Consider the following 24,393-nt stretch of genomic DNA (forward strand, 5'->3'; position numbering starts at 1 on the left):
GATTTCCTGTCCTGTGGTCCTGTGTGGTCGTAAAACTTTTACGAGCTGCAAAGGAGTGGGGGTTGCAGAACATGACTCTCTTTGAGAAAATTAAAGTGAGGGGAAACAATTCCAATTTATACGCTAGAAAAAATTATAATCCTCGCATAACAAGGATTAACCATGGTACACACAAAACATATTCAAAATACATATTATTAATAAAATGATGAAAGTAAGTAACTTCTACGAAAGGTTTCCTTTGTCTCCAGTGTGTTGAGGAATTTGGGGGGTTTTCAGGTCTCCTTTGAGGCTCGCATGGGTATCGTAAAATAATTTAAGTCCAGCCAGGCTGGGGACAGGCATTTAGTGCAAAAAAGGTTTCATTTGTATGCCTGAATTTAACCCATGAATCGATGACCTGCATATCTGTTACATAGGTGTATACGTAAATAAAACACAATCTAACAGGTAGAAAATTAAATTAGAAACGTCTAAACTTTTCAGGTCGCAGCACCTGCACCACTGGTCATGCACATCCTTTCCCGGAACAATACTGAAAGCTAAGAAGATGGAGAAACAGATGATCATAGCTGTACAAGGATAGCCATTTTGTAAATGAATCTATTAGCAGAGCTACTACAAGGGACGTTTAGTGCTGGAAATCCATTTTTTCTTTGCTGAAACTTCTGCGTCTTCATGAAGAGAGGGTCATGGTTGCCCAGCAACAGCAGACGCCACTGGAGCACATGCGCAGATTACAGAGTGTTTTGGAAATAAGGAGAGCAGCGCGCCTAGCGTTTTCCAAACGTTTTCAGTCGCAACATCATGCAAATGTGTTTTTGTTTTGAAGGACAATTTTTTTTTTTTTTTTTTGCTGGACTCAGTCGAGACCAACTAGAAGACTTGGCGAGTCCAATGGCCAAGTCCGAGACAAGTCTGAGTGCAAATTCAACGAGTCCGAGACGACAGAAAAATGTCACGAGTCCAAGACCGGACTCGAGTACTACAGCCACGGGCGCAATTTCCTATGGTGACAGGGGGGACATGTCCCCCCCACTTTTCAAAATCCCGTTCGTGCCCCCCCCCCCCCCCCCCCACTTTCAAATTAATTTTTTTTAACCGCGTGCCGTCATCGTCACGGAGGAGCAGGACCAAGCAGAATAGACATCCTGCCTGTCTATGTCGATGCGCGCGTCCGCGTCCCAGATAGCAGTGAGTCGGCGGACTGCCGGCGGCGCTCAGGCAACAGTAGAAGCGTCAGAATGGCGTAATCGCAAACACATTTGACGGTGCACCGCCGGCGGCAGCCGCTTTTTAGAAGCGGCAGCCGACTTCCTACCGCCTTCGTTCCGCGGCCGGCCCACGGGCCAACCGCCGCCATTATATCAAAGGCGACCCTTCCGCGGCCCGTCGGAGGCAAACGCTATTTTTGAGCGATCGGTCGCCGCTTATATATATATCATGCAGTTTTCAAGAATAATGATTGACCAAACCAGACAAATTTCCATTTGACGTTTTAATTCCACATTTCAAAGTACAGTAACTGTCATTGAAACATGATGTCAGATCACTGAAATATAAATAACAGAAAAAAAGAGAAAAAAAATATATATACACACAAAGAATGTGCAAGACACCAAAAAAAATTCAGGTATAACATCACATTTACAAGCCATTTCTAACAATAAGATAAGTGGTAATAATTTAGAATAAAGCTCTGGAGTAGAATAGACCATTATAATGGACAGATATAACAGATATAACTGCAAAGCTGACCTGTGGCACAAGGATTTACAAGCTATATTTAACAATATAATAAGAGTTAAGCACTATGATAATATCCACAGTGAACAGTGTGGATTGGGTGAGTGCAGTCTGAAACTTCTGGCTTCTTTAGGGTCTTGATGTTACTGACTGCAGGATAAAGAAAGGGTTCCAGTTGTCAGTGATGCTGGGGTGTCAGTAGTCAGCCTAGGTTTAAGGGTTCGGCTGTGGGTCCCTCTCAGCTTTGCGGCGCCTTTTTCCGCCTTCACGGTCAGATGCTCCTTTCAGGTAAGGCGTAACGTTAACCTGGACGGCTTCATCAGTGGCATCCTGGGTTGCCGGGTTCTTCCGGATAGCTCCTGTAGAAAATACAGATCTGTCATTCCATTTGAATGGCATAATGCCATACACATCTACTAAACCTTTTTTTTTTTTTTTACATCCAACTTACTTTGAACAATGATCTTCAGGAACATGTCTCTAAAACATGCTTTATCCCCAGCTCCAGTCCAGGTTGTATTGATGGAAAGGTGATTAGAGAAGATACTTTGAAGCATCCGCCAGACGGTTGTCCTTAGGTCCCTCCCACATTTGATTGCCAAAAACCGAAACTGAAAATCCAAAAAAAGTGTTACAAATTACATTTCTCTGAAGCTTATCATACATAAATATAAAATGTGACAGGCTGTGGATTCAGACTGTAGAATATGCAGTGTACAATCTTAATTCTACTTTTTAGATTACCCTATGGAGTTATGAAAATCAGCACACTTACAAATCATTCCTGGAGCTCTTTATCCTGCCTCAAACTGTTGTCAAGCAACGCCAAATCTTCCTGGGTGTCTAGGGGGAGTAAAAGGTCCCATGGCAAGGATAACTCTCCAACAGACACATTGGCACTGAAATGTTCCAGCATAGTGTCCATTTTGTTGTCCATGCTACGCACAACATCGCCAAACTCTTCAAGATGTCACAGCATTAAGGTCTGATCTGCACCTACAGGGGTTAAATAAAATAATAGTCAGTCCTGGTCCCTCAACCACTAAACTATGACATTTATATCTAGGTCTACTACATGTATAGGTGGCCCCAGTGGGAATTAAACCAACAACAACAGGTGTTGTTTGCAAGTTGTACCTGATTGCCCAGTGCGAGCAAACGTCTTCAACATTGTCCCAACTTGCTTCACCTGCTCTTGAAGTGAGCCGCTGTCATCCGAAGCTACAAAATGAAAGGCATATGGTAATTTTGTACATACATCATGCACTGTAAAAAATCAAAAGTTGGGCCAACTTAAAATTTTAAGGCAACAAACTTCAGCAGATTTTTGAGTTTGCTCAACTTAAAGGTTCGTTAGTTGTACAAACTTTTGTGCATGTCCAATCAACATAATATACTAAGTTAAGTGAACTTTTAGTTAAACTTTCAATTTTGTGTTTAGTTGACTTAAAAATTTAAGTTGGCCCAACTTATGAGTAAGTCAGCTAAACACAAAATTGAAAGTTTAACTAAGTTCACTTAACTTTATATATTATGTTGATTAAAAATGCACAAAAGTTTGTACAACTAATAGACCTTTAAGTTGAGCAAACTCAAAAATCTGCTGAAGTTTGTTGCCTTAAAATTTTAAGTTTGCCCAACTTATGATTGAGGCTACCAGCTTCAACAGATTTTTGAGTTTACTCAACTTAAAGGTCAATTAGTTGTTTACATAACCTGATATTTGAAGTTGCTTTAAAAAAAAAAAAGTTGAAAACTTCAAAAAGGTTTTTGAGCTCTCAACTTTTTTTTTTTTGGTTTTTACATTGCAGCTTCAGAACTTTAGGTTTTACTCAAGCAGTTTAAAGTTCAGCACAAAACTTCCAATCCAATATGAGTGAATTAATTTGTTAAATGCTACTCAGTACAACATTGGTCTTCAAAAAAATCTTTAAATGGACAGAATCACAATTTTTTTATTTCATCAATATATATATATATATATATATATATATATATATATATATATATATATATATATATATATATATATATATATTTTTTTTTTTTTTTTTTTTTTGTAGAACAGCAAGTTTAAATCACAAACCAAATCAAGTCATTTCATTCGCAATAAAATTAAATACAATAGAAAGTTTTTTTCAAGTTAAGAGCTTATTTGTCACATTTGTGTTGCAAAATTAAAAACTTCTACTCAGTTTTTATTTGATGCTTTCCCAATTAAATTAACTATCACAAAATTCAAGTCCAAAATAATGTGCAAAAATAACAACGGGTCCAGTCAAACATGTATTGGCTTCCATATCTGTCCTTCATATCTATCACAAGCAATATAAAATTAACTGCAATGGTGATAAAAGTGTGTGCATAACAACAGTTTGTGGCTCGCTGTCTTTTGGTTCTGCATTTTGAATAATGATATTTGCTTTAAAGTCTGTAATGGAAAAGCTGCAATGATTTTGACCACTGGATGATGAAATCAGATGTGTTTCAAAAACCACACTGGCTAAAAGGGCACCTTAAAGTTTCATGATTTTTAAAAAATGGCTCCTTATATGTTTGGAGTAATAGGGTGTTTTACAAATTTCCTTTAAGTCACACAATTCACCATTCAATGTTAAGTGACTCTCACGTGAAGATAAGCACTTGTGTGATCTTAAAAGGTGAGGCGTCAACCAGTGGTTTTAAAGGAGCAGATGCAATCTGTGCAGAGGCAGGGTAGTTGGCAGTATCTTCCCTGGTAGTGGCACAATTGGTCATGTTTCAAAAGGACCTCCTGGGCAGGGTGTTCAAATCTGCATATCTTGCACTGCATCAACCTAATAAAAAAAGAAAAACACACAAAATAACGTTAGAACTAATTATTTTGGCAACAACATACGATTTTATTTTATTTTTTACCACCAGGGATACATTAATTAATTGCTGTAGAACAATATAAAACAACAACTTAAAGGGAGTTCACCCAAAAATCATAATTATGTTATTAATAACTCACCCTCATGCAGAGGTGTCAAGTAACGAAGTACAAATACTTCGTTACTGTACTTAAGTAGAAATTTGGGGTATCTATACTTGAGTAATTATTTTTCAGCCGACTTTTTACTTCTACTCCTTACATTTTCACGCAAGTGCTATTTTCACTGCTATTTCATATCGTTCAGAGAGAGAGAAAGAAAAAAAACCTATCCAGATAAATCGCGCCATCAGGATGGAGTGAATTTGATTGTGGTTGGATACACATATACCATTCCGACACCCTATTGGTCCATACGCGATCCATCACACCTGCACATGACACAAATCACATCACACTGCACAGACAGTTTTGGGTTCGTTTATCAAAAAATTTATTTCTTAAAAGTAGGTTGGAACCAGTAGTATCCGATCGCCTCAGAGTCAGTCCGCTTAAATTTCAACTGAAACCGGCTTCAGTCCGGTCTCCTCCCGTCTTTCAGCGCGCTCTTCAATCCGCGGACCGCGGTGGAGCAGCGCAAGCTCAAACTGAGACAGAGGACACAAGGTGTGTGTTTACCGATAGATTGTTAGAATATCTGTATCTGTGTAGTTCTTTGTCATAAATACAGTTTACAAAAGGTCACGATCAGTCGGTTTCTCATCTACTGTAAAGTTTTCGATTGTCACCGCTAATCACGAAACAGCTGTTTCCTTACACTTATTTAAATATACTTCATTTAATCATAAGTACTTTATACATACACTGCTGTGCAAAAGTCTTAGGCAGTATTTTCACTTAAAAGAATGGTGTTCGGCCAGTTATTTATATATTTTGCTGTAGAGTGTCAGTATAAAATATCAGTTTACATTTCCAAACATTCATTTTGCCATTGTCAAACTGCTTGTGCATTCAAAATCGCACTAGATTATTATTAAAATTAATGGCAAACTACTGTCCTGCAGTAGCAGCAAAAGATATAAATAACTGGCTTAAAACCCTTTTTTGGGGTGAAAACACTATTCTTTCTTTTCCACAAGACTTTATAAAGAATGAGCATACAGTCATTCACAGAACTGATTTAAGACAGTGACAGACAGCACTCATCTTAACTAAATATCAGAGTGAGTGACAGATATATATAGTAGAAACATTATGTGTACTTTTGTATTAAATAATGACCCAGATTGTGAAATACATTTATTAGCCTTAGATTAAGGGAAGCACAACTTGGGAAATGAGAGCATCCAAGGTGAAAGCTATGGATTTATTTTAAATATTTGTAATGTTCTTTAATGTTATCCATAGTTTTTTTGTAGTTCTTTTTTTTTTTTTAAGTATCGGTTCAGGCACGTTGAGGCGCCAGTACCATTTTAAAAGTATCGAAAAGGCACTGGACCCTACTTAAAAGTTATTATTTATTTCTCACTACTGGCTCATTTGCCAAATGGGTGCTTTCTCTTCGTCCTCCACAAATTAAGCTACTGTAGGTAGTTGGGTAGTGAGACGTTTTAATAAATTATCGTTTGCAATTGATGACGCAAATGACAATGTTGTGATATCTAGGCTATAAACCATCACAGTCCCACCACAGCTGGTGCCGGAACTAAAAATTCAATGCAATTTCTGCATTGACATTTGGGGTATAAGCCATTAAAACGTAACCATACATGGTAGACTTAAAACCAGCTACGGCTGTACTAAGCGACAGTATATGCTCATATAAATGTAAAAAGATCATGGGGCACTAACCTTGTTTTGATCTAAATGCCTTTTATTCACGATGTCTTGGCTAAGTACTTCATTACCCACAATCCTGAACAATCCCACAATCCCACAGTGATGCATCTGATTGGTGGAGCTCGTATAACCGTCTGGTTAAACCCCTCGAAGGTCCGTGAAGACTGAAGATCATTAATAAAAAAATAAAATAAAATAAAATAACCTGTGTTGCGTTTTTGCACGGTAGACTTAACAGTGCAATCATGATCTCCTTGGCTGCCATTGAGAGTTTTGCAGGGAGGTTGGTAACTTTAGTTAGCATTATCGTCCACTTTAGCTAGGCTACTGTAGCCTCCATATGAAATGAGTCATATCAATCATTTTATAATGCCACTGTCAAAACAATATTTAGCCTAGACATACCTTTTTGTGCATTTACTGAACATTTGTGTAATGGCAACGACATGTGTTGACAACTGAGCAGTGATTGCAGTCAGATACAAAGCACTGCACCATTGCTGACGTTATCGTTAACCACTTTCACACACGCACACAATATAAAGTACACGATGATAAAATAAAAATCAATACACAATACATATATAACACACTATTTATTTACACGATTAATACTGAAAGAACTGCTATTACTGCACATTCACTATATAAAATAAAATTCACTGGAGGAAAAAGTTCGCGCGAGCGGCCGTCATCAGATTTGGATGTCGCTCAAAAGGCTCGTTGCCTCGTTCGCAGTTGTGGCTTCAGTCGAATTCAATGGGGCGCAGTGGTTTATGGGATGAGTAGTTCCTGCGCTCGAAATGAAAATATGTACAGTCTTGTACCTTTGACTTTTTTTGGATTTTTTCTTAATTTTTTCACTTGAAATGATATGTTATATGCTTATGAGTTCAGCCGTAGCTGGTTATCCTCACACATGCTCTAAAACTCTTTAGATACGGATTTTTCCGAAAGTGAATGGGAGAAATGAATGGGAAATTTACTTCCGGCAACAGAGCTCCCTCGGGCTGTGGGTGGGACTGTGAAGCTCTTTATCAACTTTGTAACTCGTTACCCCCCGAACACTGGACATAGCAGACGTATGTACCGAATACAAGAAGCTATCAATCAAGAAGGTATCAGGATTATGAGTTATTTTTCATTTTTAGTTTTTGAATAATCACTTAGATTAATCATTCATTTTGACAGCACTATAATGTTTATTGTAAATAGTCAACCACACAAGAGTAATTGTTTCTTAGCCTGCAGCAATGTTCTTGTCCATTGCCCTCACAGAGTCCTGCAGCTAAGCTTGGATGTACATTTACATTCCATTCAAGGTTATTGATGACATGCCTCTGAAGTTTGACTTTTTGCACCATAACAATACTTATTGGCAACTAGTCATCATATCTCTAGCTCTTTAATGTATTTGCATTGTACTAAAATGAGTTCATTTTCAATGGGCATATATGTGGCTGAAACAGGTAGCCTAGTGCATCCCAAATTTTTCAACATGAACATTTTAATATAACATTATAGTCATTATGGCCTTTAGAAAAATGTTTTTTTGAGGAGGTGGGGTAGTGCACAATAGGCCCTTGTGGCACGGCCCAAGCTTTTGTTCTTAATGGCATTTTTTTCCTTACATTACTTTTACTTTTATACTTTAAGTAGTTTTTTAAACCAGTACTTTTACACTTTTACTTGAGTAAAAAGCTTGAGTTGATACTTCAACTTCTACAAAAGTCTTTTTAAACCCTAGTATCTATACTTCTACTTGAGTAATGAATGCCAATACTTTTGACACCACTGCCCTCATGTCGTTCCAAACCAGTAAGACCTCTATTTATCTTCAGAACACAGTTTAAGGTATTTTAGATTTAGATTCCATTTGACATCAGAGGGTCAGTTAGAATTTTTAAAGCATCAAGAATACATTTTGGTCCAAAGATAGCAAAAATTATGACTTTATTCAGCATTGTCTTCTCTTCCGTGTCTGTTATGAGAGAATTCAAAACAAAGCAGTTTGTCATATCCGGTTTACGAACGAATCATTCGATGTAACAAGATCTTTTTGAACCAGTTCACCAAATCGAACTGAATTATTTGAAACGGTTTGTGTCTCCAATAAGCATTAATCCACAAATGACTTAAGCTGTTAAATTTTTTATGTGGCTAACACTCCCTCTGAGTTAAAACAAACATATATCCCAGAGTAATTCATTTACTCAAACAGTACACTGACTGAACTGCTGTGAAGAGAGAACTGAAGATGAACACTGAGCTGAGCCGGATAATGAACAATAGACTGACTCGTTCACAAGTCAAGAACAGTTTCTGTCAGACGCGTCCAATTCGAGTACTGAGGAGCTGATGATACTGCGCATGTGTGATTCAACGTGAAGCAGACCGACACACAGAGCGTCTGAACCGAACTGATTCTTTTGGTGATTGATTCTGAACTGATTCTGTGCTAATGTTATGAGCACAGGTAAACCGAAGGCTTGCAATGGTCGCCAATGATGTCATTACATTGAGCGCAAAATAACCGGTGAACCGTTTTCTTCAACCGGTTTACTGAATCAAACTGTCCGAAATAACTACTGGTGATCCGAAAACTGACAAGTCAATGTTTTGTTCGTTATCTGGCTCGGACATGGAAGAGAAGACAATGCTGAATAAAGTCATAGTTTTTGCTATTTTTGGACCAAAATGTATTTTCGATGCTTCAAAAAATTCTAACTGACCCTCTGATGTCACATGGACTACTTTGATGATGTTTTTCTTACCTTTCTGGACATGGACAGTAGACCGTACACACAGCTTCAATGGAGGGACTGAGAGCTCTCGGACTAAATCTAAAATATCTTAAATTGAGGTCTCACGGGTTTGGAACGACATGAGAGTGAGTTATTAATAACATAATTACGATTTTTGGGTGAACTATCCCTTTAAAATACTATCTAAAAGCAAGCAAGTTGGTTAAACGAATATCAAAAAAAAAAAAAAAACTATGAATTTAAGCTTTAAAATAGCTCTTAAGTTATTTGTATTTTTAAAACACAGATTTATAGCACGCCAAGCAAACATTAGCACATAAATTTAAAAGAAGTTAAAAGAAGAAAATACATCTTTAGCACTATTCGGACGGGACTAGTTTTCTAAACTTCGTTTGAGTTTCGATTCTTACCACCTGACGTCTGTGATTTTCATGTACCAATTCGGACGGGACTAGTATCTCCGTGTTTATTACAGAGGTGGGAGGGTCTGATTTGTGTATCTGGGCGTCACAGAGATCACGCGCTCTGTATGCGTGCATTGCATTCATTCAGAATGATTGCCTTAGTATTATTACACAATAAATACTAAATGGCTAGTATAGCAAAACCATGTTAATGTGTGGTTCCTTTAGTTTAACTTGTTTTCCTTTTTTTTTTTTTTTTTTTTTATTAAATGTAATTAAAACATTATGTAACTGAGTACATAAATGAACGTGAGTAATCTTACCTGATGCTGATATTACAATAGCCGGTATTAACAGTTTACGCGATCTTGCTCTTGATTTTATTAGTTGTATTATTTTTTTATTATTATGTATTTGCCGCTAAGCAAATATATCAAACATCCGCGCGGTAAGAGCATCTACGGTGATTCACGTTGGCCAAAACACACAAGGAAACGAGTTGTGAAATAAAATATCACCCGCAATCACAGACATTCGCATTCGGACAGGATTAGTTTTCTCAGAGGATCACTGAGTTTGCTGAAAAACGGTAGGTAATTTGCTCTGGAATTATCACAGAGGTTGTGTGAGAAAAACACAGACATGGCAGATTCGGACGGGATTAAAATCACCAAGTACGTATGTGAAACACAGATTTCTCTAACGACCCCCTGTAAAACTAGTCCCGTCCAAATAGGGCTTTAGAGATGAAAACACACAAGCTTATCTTATAAGGTTACATTTGTTTAAAAAAAAATTATTAATACACTTATAACTTAACCTTATTCAAAACTCAAAGGCACCCACACAACTGTACAAAATGAACATATTACAAACAAATAAAGAAAACCCTATATCCTTTAATAATTAAATCCCTTTACTTAATATGATATAAAACAGTGCTTACCTAAGTCATGATACTGTCTGGAAAAAAAAGCCACCGAATGACTAAAAGACTTCTCGAAGACGAAGCAGGAGAGGTTGAACTGACCAGTTGGGAGCCACCTAATCAGCTGTACAGAAGCACATATTGTAAACAAATACATTCTGACCTTACTGTTAATTATTCTCATAGCCTGCATAGAACATTACCTGCCAGAGCAATTGCACTGTCCAGAAAAAAAAAAAAAAAAACTTGCGCTCGTCTGACACTTCTCATGCAACTCGAAGACGAAACAGGAAACCTGAACTGACCAGTTTGGAGCCACCTAAGCAGCTGTACAGAAGCACATATTGTGAACAAATACCATTCAGACATTACTGTTAATTATTCTCAAAGCCTGCATAGAACAATACCTGCCAGAGCGATTGCACTGTCGAGGAAAAAAAAACTTGCGTTCGTCTGACCCTTCTCAGGCAACTCGAAGACAAAGCATGAAAACTTAAATGACTAACTTGCCGCCACCTACACCGTTGTAAAGATGTGCATAAAGAACAAATTTAATTGAAATCATGGCTTAAATTGATACACAAAGAACCACCGCTTACCGGAGCGATAACAATGACGGACCAACGTTAACAGGGCGCCGCCTGAAGCAACTCTAAGGGCCGATTCATAGTCAACGCGAGAAACGCGAGCAAGCGACGCGAGTGACGCGCTCCCTTTCATAGTCTAAACAGTGAACGCAAGCGTCACGGGTGATGCGTGTATGCAATACACCGCTCACGCAACAGGGGGTAGTAGAGTCGGGTGATATTAGTAGAGTCGGGTCGCGTGATATTCAGATCACAATGGCAACTGAAGAGGAGTGTATTCTGTTGCTGATGAACTATCGTATAAATGTGGATGAATACTGTCACGGGAGGAGCACAAGACAGACACAGTGGGCATGGCGTCAGGCCTCGGAGAGGCTTTTATTAACAGAAATCATAAAATAACAGGGAATAAAAGTGGCCAAAGGGGGAAAGTGTCCAAAATAACCGCGCCTAGTTTGCCGCTTGACCATTTTGAGACCATTCGCTTCATTCGCGCGAGTAATTCGCTTCATTCGCGCGTGAAATTAACTTAACAACAGACGTGAATTCGCGTCATGGGGGGGCTTCTGCCAGCTGAGTTCACGCAGCATTTTCAACCGCCATTTTTATTCGCATAATTTTCAAAATATTACCGTTATTGTGTTATGAAATGTAGTTTTAAAAAGTATTTCAGGCGAGAATGTAGTTGTTTTAAACTCAAATATGCGGTTTATTTATAATGACAGCGTCTATTTAAAAAATGTGTTTCGCCGATCTCGGAGATGAGCTCCATGCGATCAGCGGGAGCTCCGTCATCATGTAACGTAGACTAACCATGTTCCGTACACTTTTCGCTATTCACCGCACGCCAGTGACCACTCCTCCATTGTAGAAAGACATACAAGCATGCTTGTGTGCTCATTCTCCGGGGGAATACCTATTATACAGTCTACACTTTGATTGATGTCTTTAGGACCAATAGTTTTTTAGAAAACTGGGGAAAAGTACCACCTCCGCCAGTGTACGGAAGATGATAGGGGTTAATGGTGTTCCGTACAGGCTTATAATGATGTTCCGTACAGCGCTCATAACTTGATTTTATCGGCGAAAATGGACATTTAACTGATCAAAAGTGAGCTGTTTATTTATTTTAACTGCAAGAAAACATAATTCCAATATATATCAAAGATTATTATCTTTTTATTTGATTAAAATACAAGTTAATTGCTGCTTTAATAAAGGGCGCATGCGAGTTAGGCATGATTGTGTCGTGATATTAAATATGACATGTGAGTTAAGCATGAACCATGTGAAAGGTTAGAGAACATCATTTCCATATCTTTCTAAAGATGCAGAAGACGAGAAGGGGCAAATAATTTGCACTGATTAATAAAAAAAAAAAGGTTAACCAATGTGAAAACTTCATAAAGTAAGAGATCTCTCGCAATCGATGCTTAAACATTCCCATTTCAAAGCGTTTATTCAACAAAAAGTAATATATTTAACAATTTGTGATAACATAATATTCATTTAATAAAGGCTGTAGTACTGTGGGAAACATAAGTGGAATATAAATGTACATTTTCGCTGCTCTAGTTGTCTTCCTCCCAAGCTGAAGTTTTGAAGTAAATCTTCCCCACTATCCATTTTCAAGCGCGGTGGGCGCAACGAGCAAACTTACTCAAATATTACTGAAACAAACGGCGGATGGGGCTCTGTTTAGATCGGGAGTGAAAGACAGAAACATAAGGATGACACAGATATATAGTTTATGTACGAACTGTAATTATTTATTCTGCAATCGGCGCTAAAACGTCACCTGTACGGAACATCGTTTTGTACGTAACATGGTTAGTCTACGTTATCCACCGAGAGTAGCCCTACCTCGGCTAGATCTTCTGACATTTGCCGCTGGCTCTGATGTGTCTTTAGTGGTTCAAGATAAAATATAATTCGTTTGGGGTAAAATGAAACGTTTCTTATCTTTGGCCTTTATTCAGTTTATCTATTAATATGTTTTATATGTTTTATATATATATATATATATATATATATATATATATATATATATATATATATATATATATATATATATATATATATATAGGTCATTTTTATTCCTGTCTCTATAGAAATATTAACTTTTGTCATATAGCTCCGGTTGACTGCTCACTGACAACATCTGTCGTTCCTCCTTGTTGAATGAGTGGAGAAGGGTATTCCTGCACAACCGGAGGCTGCAGGAACATACTGTTGAATGAGTGACTCCTAGCAGGCTCATGATTGACGCCAAAGTTCAAATTTTTCAACTCGGGCGGCAGACGCGAATTTGCGTCAAACGCTAAATGCACAAAAAGCACCATTCGCGCTTAACGCGCTCTATTCGCACGTCAATTCGCGTCAATGAGGCGAATTCGCGTCTTCCGCGCCACGCTTAACGCCCCATTCACGCCGCGAGACCTCCAGACGCGCGTAAGCGCGCCTTTGCATTGACTTAACATTGAAATCATTCGCGCCAGACGCTCTATTCGCGTTTGGTGTGAACACAGCATAAAGACACAGAAAACGCGAAGCAGCCACCACGCTTCTGGCACGCAGCAGAGACGCCAGGCAGCCAGTGTGTCACCGGCCTAAAACGGCGTACAAAAGCACATATTTTGAACAAACACATTTCAACTCTTGAAAAATATTGTATAAAGAACAGCACCTACCTGAGAGATTAATTTAAACTGTCAGGCAGAAAAAAATAGGCGACGTCTGACCTGAGGCAACAATAAGACCAGGCGGGAAAATTTAACTGACTAACTTGCCGACACCTATGTTGTACAAAAGCGCATATTGTGAATATACTTCATTTAAATCATATCGTGAATTGATACACATAGCTACACTTACCAGAGCGATCATAATGAGGGAATAAACAGAGGCCGCTTAAGGTGACTCGAAAATGAAACAGGAGAAAATAAAATGGCGTTGTTTAAAAAAGCATTCAAACTGCGCATGCTCATCAGCCTTTGTTGGCAATACTAATAACCAACTTAAAGTTGTTAGTTGTTCTAACTTGAAATATTAATTTGGTGTAACAAATTGATCTAAATTCCTATTCAACTTACATTTCTGTGTTATCTCAACTTTTTTAATGTTAAATTGTTGAATTAACTTTAAAAACTGAGTTTGCAAAACAAAATGTAAGTTGGATTTTTTACAGTGTGTACTCTTACCTAGGTTTGACTTTTTTGTGCAAGTTCTTACCTGCTCGTGCAGTGCTTTCCCTCAGAGCTTGGTTCTCCTCCCTCAGAGCTTGGTTCTCATCCATCACGCCTTGTTTTTCATTCTGGAGTCTCTGGAAATCTACATTAAAAAACAAAACAAAACCAAAAAAAACACCTATAGGGATTATTTTCAATACTTTTAAAACACTGGACTCTAAGACATAGGCCTAAAATATACCTTCATAGCTGAAAACTTCATGCTGTACACAAGATGCCAGGGGAGTCCAAGGGCCAATTACAGAACGATGACTTTCTCCTATTGATAATCATTGACGTAAAAATATGTTTGAAGTTATTGCATACATTTAATGAATTGGACTTAAAATGGAACACTTAGTTTAGCCTAACATATTACATACCTCCAGCGTTTTCACCCATATGCTGCCAAGGTAAATTTGCTGCTGGGGGTGTAAAGCTTAGTACTTGACGAGCTGGAAGAGCAAACATAACCGCTTTAACTTCAGTGCAGAGTATTGCATATTCAGTAATGAAACTATAATTTAACTGTGCAATGCTAATGGAATGTACAACACACCTCGACACCTTTCATCCAGAAACTGCTGTGGCGAGTAACCAGTCAAGTGTCCTAATGAAAAACAGATTATGATTAAAGGATTCCTTATCTTAAATAGAAGCAATAATTTCCAAGACAAAAAACGTCACAAATAACATCACTTACTTGTACTCAAACTCTTGGCTCTGTGAAGTGGAGTCTGGATTTCTGGGGAGAAACCTGGTTCTGAGAAAGAGGAAACAGAAATTTGAAAATCTAACTAAGGGTATAGTTTAGTGGCAGGATCACAAATCAAGCATCACAGCAAATTTTACATACCACCTCTGAAGCCTACAGATGGCACAACATTTTCCTGGTTTTCTGGAATCAATGCAACTTCTGGAGCATTGGGCAGCGCTGAAACCATGTTACAAGGAACAATGTTTTCAAAGCTCAAAAGAGGTTGTCCAAACGACAGCACTGCTGGTGCATCTGGAAGACTAGACTCCTCTTCATCAGAAGAGGCCTGGGGTCTGTACTTGGAATTTGAGATTCTCTTTCTCTTCTTGTCATCCTCCATCGTTTCAACGCTAGAACCTGTTTGGAAGCACACCAAATATCTCATCGCCTCTTGCCAAGATTCTAGAGCAGGGAATAATGAAAGTCAGTTATCCACCATAAACAGACAAAGAAAATACACAGATGAAATGCAGGAAAATCAAATGCACAAGTCAGAACCATTTACCTGCTCCCTTCATAAACTTAAAATTATGTTTCTCCCAGGTGCTGTGTGGAGGCGTGCAGCGGATGGCTAAATTGTTGCCTTTGTCTTTTTTGCGGAGGTTAAATGGGGGCCAATAGCACATGCCCTTACTGAGCCACACTTGCAGAACCACTGCAAATGGCTGATCCTCCTCTACAGTTTGTCCATGGCTTGTTGGAGCCATTCCAGGTTGATGTTCATTAACAGGAGGATTTACTTGGTCAAAGTCAGGAATAACAGCAAGTAGAGCATCGTTTGCAGCTGCAATTTCCTGTTTGTCCCTCTCAACTCCTTTCAATATTCGTCTCCTTTTGACCCAGTAACTAGACATTGTAACTAACAATGCATTTACCTTTAAAGCCAAAACGATTGTCCAACTTTGTGTTTTTATCCTCGATTGTATCTGATGCCTTTTTGTTTTATGTTTACTGTAAGGCTTCCTTGATATAATTAAATAAATAAAAATAAATCAAATCAGTAGGTCTCTTGTGTGAAGTTAACCAGTTATGCTCCGGTCAAGGTATCTGCAAGAAAATGTGAACAAAACCACATTGTTAACGTTAGGAATATACAGTAGCTATGCTGTAGGAAAAAAAGAAAAAAAGATCAGCCAAACGTGGAACAGTGAAATTGTTAAAAAATAAAATGTACTCATTCAGTGTAGTGATTCAAGTGAACAGCACTGTCCTCAAACATAAAAAGTAAACTCATCATAATCCCCTTAAATCTTAGAAGTACAGTAGTGTAGGGGAATTTACAGTTAAAACCCAAGGACCAGATAAAAAAAAAAAAAGTGAAGTGACATTCAGCCAAGTATGGTGACCCATACTCAGAATTTGTGCTCTGCATTTAACCCATCCGAAATGCACACACACAGAGCAGTGAACACAAACACACACACTGTGAGCACACACCCGGAGCAGTGGGCAGCCATTTATGCTGCGGCGCCCGGGGAGCAGTTGGGGGTTCGATGCCTTGCTCAAGGGCACCTAAGTCGTGGTATTGAAGGTGGAGAGAGAACTGTACATGCACTCCCCCCACCCACAATTCCGTCCGGCCCGAGACTAGAACCCACAACCCTTCGATTGGGAGTCCAACCCTCTAACCATTAGGCCACGACTTCCCCATATGTCGCAATGAAGACCAGGACTCAGAGATGAGTTCAATTAATGATAATAATTTTACTTGAAGAAAATAGTTTGCAATTTCATCAGCAGAAGTCAGCTTCAACACTCTCAGAGGATACTAATTGCGTCAATACATGAGTCAACAAAATTCTGATTGGTTCCAAAACCTAGATAAAACTCTCCAAAGACGTATATCTGATATGCTGGACACTGGCAGTTGATCGTTTGTCCTGGGACTGTCTGAGCTTCTCCCTGTACAGACAGATACTAACACACGTACACAGAGAACTTATCTAAAATTCAAGGCTTTCTAGCACTGGCGAGTGTCTTATCATTACGGTTGGATACACACACATAATTTGTGGACATTAATCTTGAGGAAAAGAAATACAGCACACATAAGGTTACACATTTCACTCTTGCTATAACTTGATTAATAGTCAAACAAGAAATCATGTAATAAAATAATTAATATCAGTATGAAGGATATGGCAAATCGGCATCCACTCCTTCAGTCCCCCGTTTTAGATCAATGTGGGGTCTAATACCCCACATCTGGTCTAATAAATGAGGTCAGGTGTAGTTGTGATGCATGGTAAGAATGCAGGCTGTTGGTCAACTTAAGCAGGTGCATATACTTAAGATCTCTGGTACTGGCTGACATTTCTAGTAATAAACACATTATTTTGTACAAAATACTTCCCATAATCATTCTTACTTCCCATATACATTCATCTACTTACTTAATCCCACAATATCGCCACTTGCACTAGTCTTTCTTCACATAATGTCTTTTCCAGTGAATTTTTCTGTGTGTCCCTCTACCTGGAAAAGTGTCCTCCATCCATATATACTTTCATCAACATATCTTTGTAAATACCTCTCTTCCTACTACAGCTACTTCACACTTACCCTCTAAAACAAAACATTTATCCAACAGCCTTAAGACTAAATTTGCATATTCATTAACCAGATTTAACAAATCATTAAAGAAAACCGCATACACTATAACCAATTCATTTTTTTTTTTTTAACCCTTAAGAAGGATATTTGCCTTATTTGTTTTCTTTTAGCATGTTTTATACAACTATGATGAATTTTAGTTAATTTGGTCATATCTTAAAATAAACTCATTACAATAAACGTATATATATTATTCTCTGGAAGCTGGGCTAAATGAATAACCACTGTTATTGCATTCCTGACATATGTCAGACCCTCAGTCACCACACAGATACCAAATATAGACATTGCTTATAACCTAAATCCCAGTAAAGATACCCTTATTTTATGAAAATCTATAATTTTCCCCATCAATGGTACAATTATAGAGATTGATTATCTATTTTACCCTTTCATTCCAAACTTGGTGTTAAAAACACAAAAATAAACAAACCAAAAATAAGTAAGATCAATATTGAGCAATCTTAAAAAAATAAAAATAATCATAATCATAATCATTATTTCCTCGAAAACCTAGAGCAGTTCCTAGTTTATTATTTAATAGCCCTTTTATTAAGTTTTACTTTCACCACGAATCCATTTGCAGTCATCATAGTTCACATGCTGCTTACACATACATTAACCATTAACCCAAACTTGTCATTGTTAACAACATTTGATCAAAATTACATTTTAAGTATCGAAGTGTCTAACTTCAAAAATACAACTAACCTATCCACTTATTGTCATGCATGTATTTTATACCAGGACATTACTGTTAACCATACTCATTGCCTTATTATTACCCTTTTTTTTTTTTTTTTTTTTTATGTAAGTCTTGTCAATTATCATACCATATTACTGTACTCAGACTATATTAATGACACATTCAGAAGCAAATCCTCAATACCTCGTATTAAGTCAATTTAGTTCTCACTGTTTTGTCAGTTAGAAATGCTTACACATCAGCTACGTGATCAATGTCTTTAAAACCCTTGTTCATGTTTGTCATTTGGCAGTGATATTTATTTACTCAAAATTATTATAAACTGAAAAAGAGCACACAGATTTCCCAATACTATTACTAAATGAACAATACTATTACTTAGTTCTAAACGCCCAAATATTTATTAAAGAGACATCCTCAGTTTCTGTAAATCTGTATTGAAACAGTATACATTATCAAAAAGCCCTGTCAGTGTTCACAATATTAATTTGATTTGACCTGACAGGTGTTCATAAGCAGCTCCATAGAGCCTATTACAATTGTTTTGTTCAAACAAAATTTATTATTATTTTTTTTTTTTGCTGTGCTATTTCAATTAATTCAAACCTCTTGTTATGGATTTGCTCCATTAAGGGGCTATCCACACGTTTTTGTTCAACTTATCTCTGTTCTACATAAACCACTACATAAAGCTTTTGCACTATATTACACAAGCAGGATTCACTCCTTTGTTTTCCCACCAGGCTTCTTTATGTGAGGGTGCTCTCTGGATAATTTGGTTAGTGACGTAGCCAATCTGTCACTGTTTTTCTGCCGTCAAGTCTAAAATATTTACCTTCACCATTCAAACAACAAAGTGTTAACTTGTTAAAATTTAGACCCTCATTTAAATTTAGGCATGGATTTTAAACCCATTTTGGACGGCAAACTTATATTTCACAAATCCAATCATATAAACACTCTTTAACATATTAATCCAGAGAGTGATTTAAATCAGTATTATAAAAGACAAAACAAGTCATTATTACCAGTAGCAGACAGAGCTGGATAACCAATCCACTTAAAGCTCGTCCCATGTTTGGCATTGTCTTTTCATTAGTTTCACTCAGAATTATCGACTTCTGTAAAGTAATTTCACTTAACACATCTGTAATGATAAAACACTCATTCCAGAGGTTAGTGACTCAATTGAAACAAAACAGGAACAGAATTGTCCCCCAATAATATATATATAGCCATCCTCATGCATGCACATACTTAACACATTTATATTTTAACAGCTCATATTTAAGGTTTTCCTTTTGGTATTAAATCGGAAGGATTTAAACTCAAACATTGTCTGTGCATTTTACCAAGTTTGTACCTAATCTCTTATCTAATCTCAAAGTTTGCCTGTTCATTAATGATTTTTATTTTGAGAAAAATCAGCTGGGTTGTTTTGGTCTTAAAATTATTGCTCTGTTTTGGTTACTCTTTCTTAGCAGGCCAATAATAGAAGAAGAGCACTATCCCTGCCTCCACTCAAGCACTCTCTCTCTCTCTCTCTCTTACTGTGCAAAATATTATTTATTTATTTATTTTGACAATTTTTGCCAAACTTTAACTTAGACTATAATATAAAATTCATTACAACATATAACCCTAAATTATTCAAATAAGTTAAAAATGTCAAAGTTTCTAGATCTAAAATCTCAGTTTAAACTGTTTAAAATACATAATGCTAGGAACATTTCTTTAAAATTATTTTTACCTTACATGCTTAATTCCCTTAACCTTTGTTATCTAAACCATCTCTTGATTAAGCAGAAGCAGTCTTCATTTTTAGCCACCACCATATCTTGTTATCATCTTGTGTCATGCCTAATGACCTGCATGAGTAAAGACTATGATATAGACATATTAGTTCAATATCATTTTAGCCTCATAAGAAATTTTTGTCTCAAAATAATGGCTGTCATCACATGGTCTCAGATGGTTCTTGAAAGCCCATTGCCATTAACTTTTTATAAATAAGCTCCTTGTCCTCAGGGTGTGATCCACTGGCATAGTTGCATCAAGTTGTGGACGCTTGTCACAACAATCAGTCAAGGAATGCGGTTGCTGGTGATCAGGTCTGGAGGAGCTCACATTTTGAGGCAGATTGCTGTACTTCATACAGTTCCCCTCTTAATGATGCTCTAGGCCTATCAAGCATCCGCTCAACTCCACTACCATCTCACATATAACACCTCCCTTCAGGGCAGGTGCCCAGTGGCGGTGACCCCCTGCCTTAGGTTGTCCCCTATTGGCCAGAAGAGGATCTTACCCGTCATTGAGAAATCACCTCATGCACACTGGTAACCACTCTTTCCCGTTGCAACATCCTCGACAGTCTTCTTCCAGAATCCAGTATTTCCTGCAGCTTAGGAAAGGTGCACTCAAGAACCATGAGAGCCATTGACAGCACCTACTAGTGTTAAAACATTGAAAAAGATTAATCAAACTAATATTTAATCGCTAAACTCAATTGGATACCTCCAAACTATCATGCTGAGATTACTCAGTGAATTTATTTTTCACACCCGTCCATTCATTGTAATTTTCTGTTGCTTCTGTAGCTGCAGCCATCAGGCCCTGTATGATGGTGGAGACTAAAAATAAGACAGATAAGTTACTGGTCATAGAACAAATAGCAATACAACTGTTTAACTATTCAAAATTATTACATCTATAGCTCAGGGTCTGTATTATGATTTTAAAGACCTCATGTCTCTTCAAAAATTGCTCCTAAATTGTTATTCATTATTTTTATAATCTCTTATTTCTTACATGCATTGGGCAGTTGAACATTTAACTACCAATTGCCCTCTTAATGCATTAAATCTGAACTCTTTTTAGCATGTCCTTTAGCATCTCTGCCTATGATTTGACTGAAACACTGTGCTGTACTATAAATATCTTATCACTTAAACACAAGCTCAGATAACGGCATTTTAGCTTACTTTGAATGAGAGAGAGAGAACTCTGAGGGATTCAGGACTCGTAACAATGCATTTTCATTCATTTATAACATAATTTCATCGTACTATCATTTTACTCTAGCCCAGTTTAAAACTTGTCAGAAATTATATGCATTTTAAAAATAAACATCTTTATATTTGTATTTTTACTTTATTTTCGCAACTCAAATGTTTCTCAAAGTTCTTTGCAGTCATTGTCATTACTTTTACATCAACTTGTATTTATCCATTCACTTAATTCTGGCCATGGCTTCTGAATTTCAACATTGGTTTTAAATCTGTCAGAGGTTATCTGACCCAGGTATATTACTTTGGGTCTTGCTAGCATGCTGTCTTCAAAGTTACTTTGAAACCCCCGTTTATGTTACTTGTTTACAACTTTATCATCTCATAAACAAAAAATAATTTTCTTTTCTCTTCTTTTTTCTTTTTTTATGATGCTGCGTGACTACAATTTTGCAATCCAACAATAAAATTACTCTTTTGGCCAAACATTAGTAAATATAGGAATTACATTTTTTTTTTTTTTACTCAGAACATGTCTCTGGTACTTTCAAAGCTTAAGCCAGAGTCATGGTGCGGGCCAGCATGAGATAAAACAACGGCTTCATTGTAGTCAAAGTAATTTTATCTTTTTTAACAAAACATAAGCTTCTAAGTTTTTCCAAAATGCCACTGCCAATTTGTGTGCCTACAGTTTTTTTTTTCACTAACCCAGAATTCTGTTCAGTATTCCTTGTCAGGACTTTCAACAATTATATAGGAACTGGAACAGGTCTTATGATATCATTCTTTGTCATTTAAACCTTCTATGCACAGAGAATCAGATTAAATCATCACTCAGTTACTTCTGGGATTATTTTTAACAAATCGGCACATACATTTATAAATGTTTATTTCTCAGGTTTAAAGCCAATCAAGTTTTTGTTTTAACATTACAATCAGAATTAAAGCTCAGACTGATCATTCTTTAAATGAATTCAGAGAATATATATATTTTTTTAAAGTCAGAGCTTCAGAGCCAAACTGTTTACAGCATTTGCTCTCTTCTGTTTCATTATTTCTATCAGGGCTGACCAGGTTACCTAATTTGTCAGTCATATTTCTATCATAAACCAAAAACATATTGAGGCGGCGATCTTACCAACAGCACTTGACTTCTGCGTGATGAAATTGCAAAGTATATTCCAGAATTTCCATATACTGGTCCAATCCAATCAGGGTCATGAAAACTACATTTTAGCTCTTTTGGGGTTGTTCCTGAGGCATCCCAGATCAATCAATACTTTCCCTTTGCATATATCCCTATATTTTTATAGGTGCACATATGAATTAACACTATTTATTTTTAAACACTAATTTTGGATACTCTTTTCCCTAACCACTGACCTGGCCTATTTCTAAGCTCGGGGCGCCTCTGTCTGTAATGGTGGGTGATCGAGAGTTGGAAGAGCGAGATACGACTAGAACCCCCGTCTAGCGTCTTACATTCTTCTCGGGATTTCCCATACCCCTACTTTGGCTTACCCGGCCGTAAATGCACTGCCCTTTATGGCCTCTCGTGCTTTTTGGCTCTCTGTGCTTGACCCAGCACTGCCTATTTACGGCCCTATGTGTCCCTTGTCCCTCGGTGCTTGACCCAGCACTGCCCTTTACGGGTTCACATGCCTGTTAAGAATGCGTTTTTGTCCCCCCCCCTGGACTGTGCACACCTAGAAACAAATTTTTACGTCTCTCTCTAAGACCTATAGGTGTGCACCTGTTCCCTCTGTAACTGTACACATCTCTAAATATCTTATATCAAGACCTACCGATGTGTACTTGTACCCCTTATACTCACAAGGTTACTTATTTACAGGTATATTGTGACACCAATTTACCTACTCCACCCTGGAGCTGGTGTCTAACCCCTCACGTCTGAGTGAGTCTATCGTTCCTCCTTCTCTCGACCCCCTCCACTTACAGACAGTTCCTAACCAATAATATTAAATCTAAAATCTTTCCTACCTTGGTTTGATGATTGATCAGGGATGTCAACAAAGAACTATTGCCCGCCGATCCTCCACCATTAACTGTAGGGGAATTTACAGTTAAAACCTCAAAATTCTGATTGGTTCCAAAACCTAGATAAAACTCTCCAAAGACGTATATCTGATATGCTGGACACTGGCAGTTGATCGTTTGTCCTGGGACTGTCTGAGCTTCTCCCTGTACAGACAGATACTAACACACGTACACAGAGAACTTATCTAAAATTCAAGGCTTTCTAGCACTGGCGAGTGTCTTATCATTACGGTTGGATACACACACATAATATGTGGACATTAATCTTGAGGAAAAGAAATACAGCACACATAAGGTTACACATTTCACTCTTGCTATAACTTGATTAATAGTCAAACAAGAAATCATGTAATAAAATAATTAATATCAGTATGAAGGATATGGCAAATCGGCATCCACTCCTTCAGTAGCAACACAGCACGTGCTAGCTAACACTTGCTAACACTGTAGCTACATTGTGAACTGAGCAGCATACTTTGATCTGACAAACAAAATAATTTAATAAACAACCATCATTCTGCTTTGTTAGAAAACACCAAATAAAAGTTATACTTAAGTATTTCTAGATGTAAAGCTTCGGATACCTACTGTAGCTAGTTATATTTCTACATGTAACGTAACTAGCAACATTGCTTAACCTCAGTGTGTAAGTTACTGTAACAAAGGCAAATAAGCGTGTGTTAGCTAACAATTGCTAGCCACTCTAGCTACTGGACTAGCAGCTACTTGTTCAGACAAACAAAATCATTTAAACAACCTATGACAAGCAGACTCTGGCTGCTGTTATAGGCTACTCAACTCATTATACTCAGATGCAGAAATAAAATAAGTCTTAATGATTAATGTTTTTCTAAACTTGAGCTATTGTTGTTCACTTACAATATTTGTTCATTTAAAATGGAAG

General features: G+C 37.4%; 1 protein-coding gene across 1 annotated transcript; it reads right to left on the reverse strand.

Moving 5' to 3' along the window:
* Window positions 1–1,497: 1,497 nt before the first annotated feature.
* LOC127972551 (uncharacterized) lies at window positions 1,498–16,389 on the reverse strand. Its single transcript, XM_052576153.1, has 11 exons — window positions 15,613–16,389; window positions 15,207–15,509; window positions 15,054–15,113; window positions 14,910–14,960; window positions 14,734–14,805; window positions 14,553–14,630; window positions 14,355–14,453; window positions 2,884–2,967; window positions 2,522–2,742; window positions 2,198–2,357; window positions 1,498–2,105 (listed from the first exon to the last, which is right to left on the reverse strand). The coding sequence occupies exons 1-9, from the start codon at window positions 15,959–15,961 to the stop codon at window positions 2,717–2,719; spliced, it is 1,122 nt and encodes a 373-aa protein (XP_052432113.1). The 5' UTR covers window positions 15,962–16,389; the 3' UTR covers window positions 1,498–2,105; window positions 2,198–2,357; window positions 2,522–2,716.
* Between the last annotated feature and the right edge of the window lie 8,004 nt (window positions 16,390–24,393).

This window comes from Carassius gibelio, chromosome B15 (assembly GCF_023724105.1).
Source record: "Carassius gibelio isolate Cgi1373 ecotype wild population from Czech Republic chromosome B15, carGib1.2-hapl.c, whole genome shotgun sequence".
NCBI classification, from domain to species: domain Eukaryota; kingdom Metazoa; phylum Chordata; class Actinopteri; order Cypriniformes; family Cyprinidae; genus Carassius; species Carassius gibelio.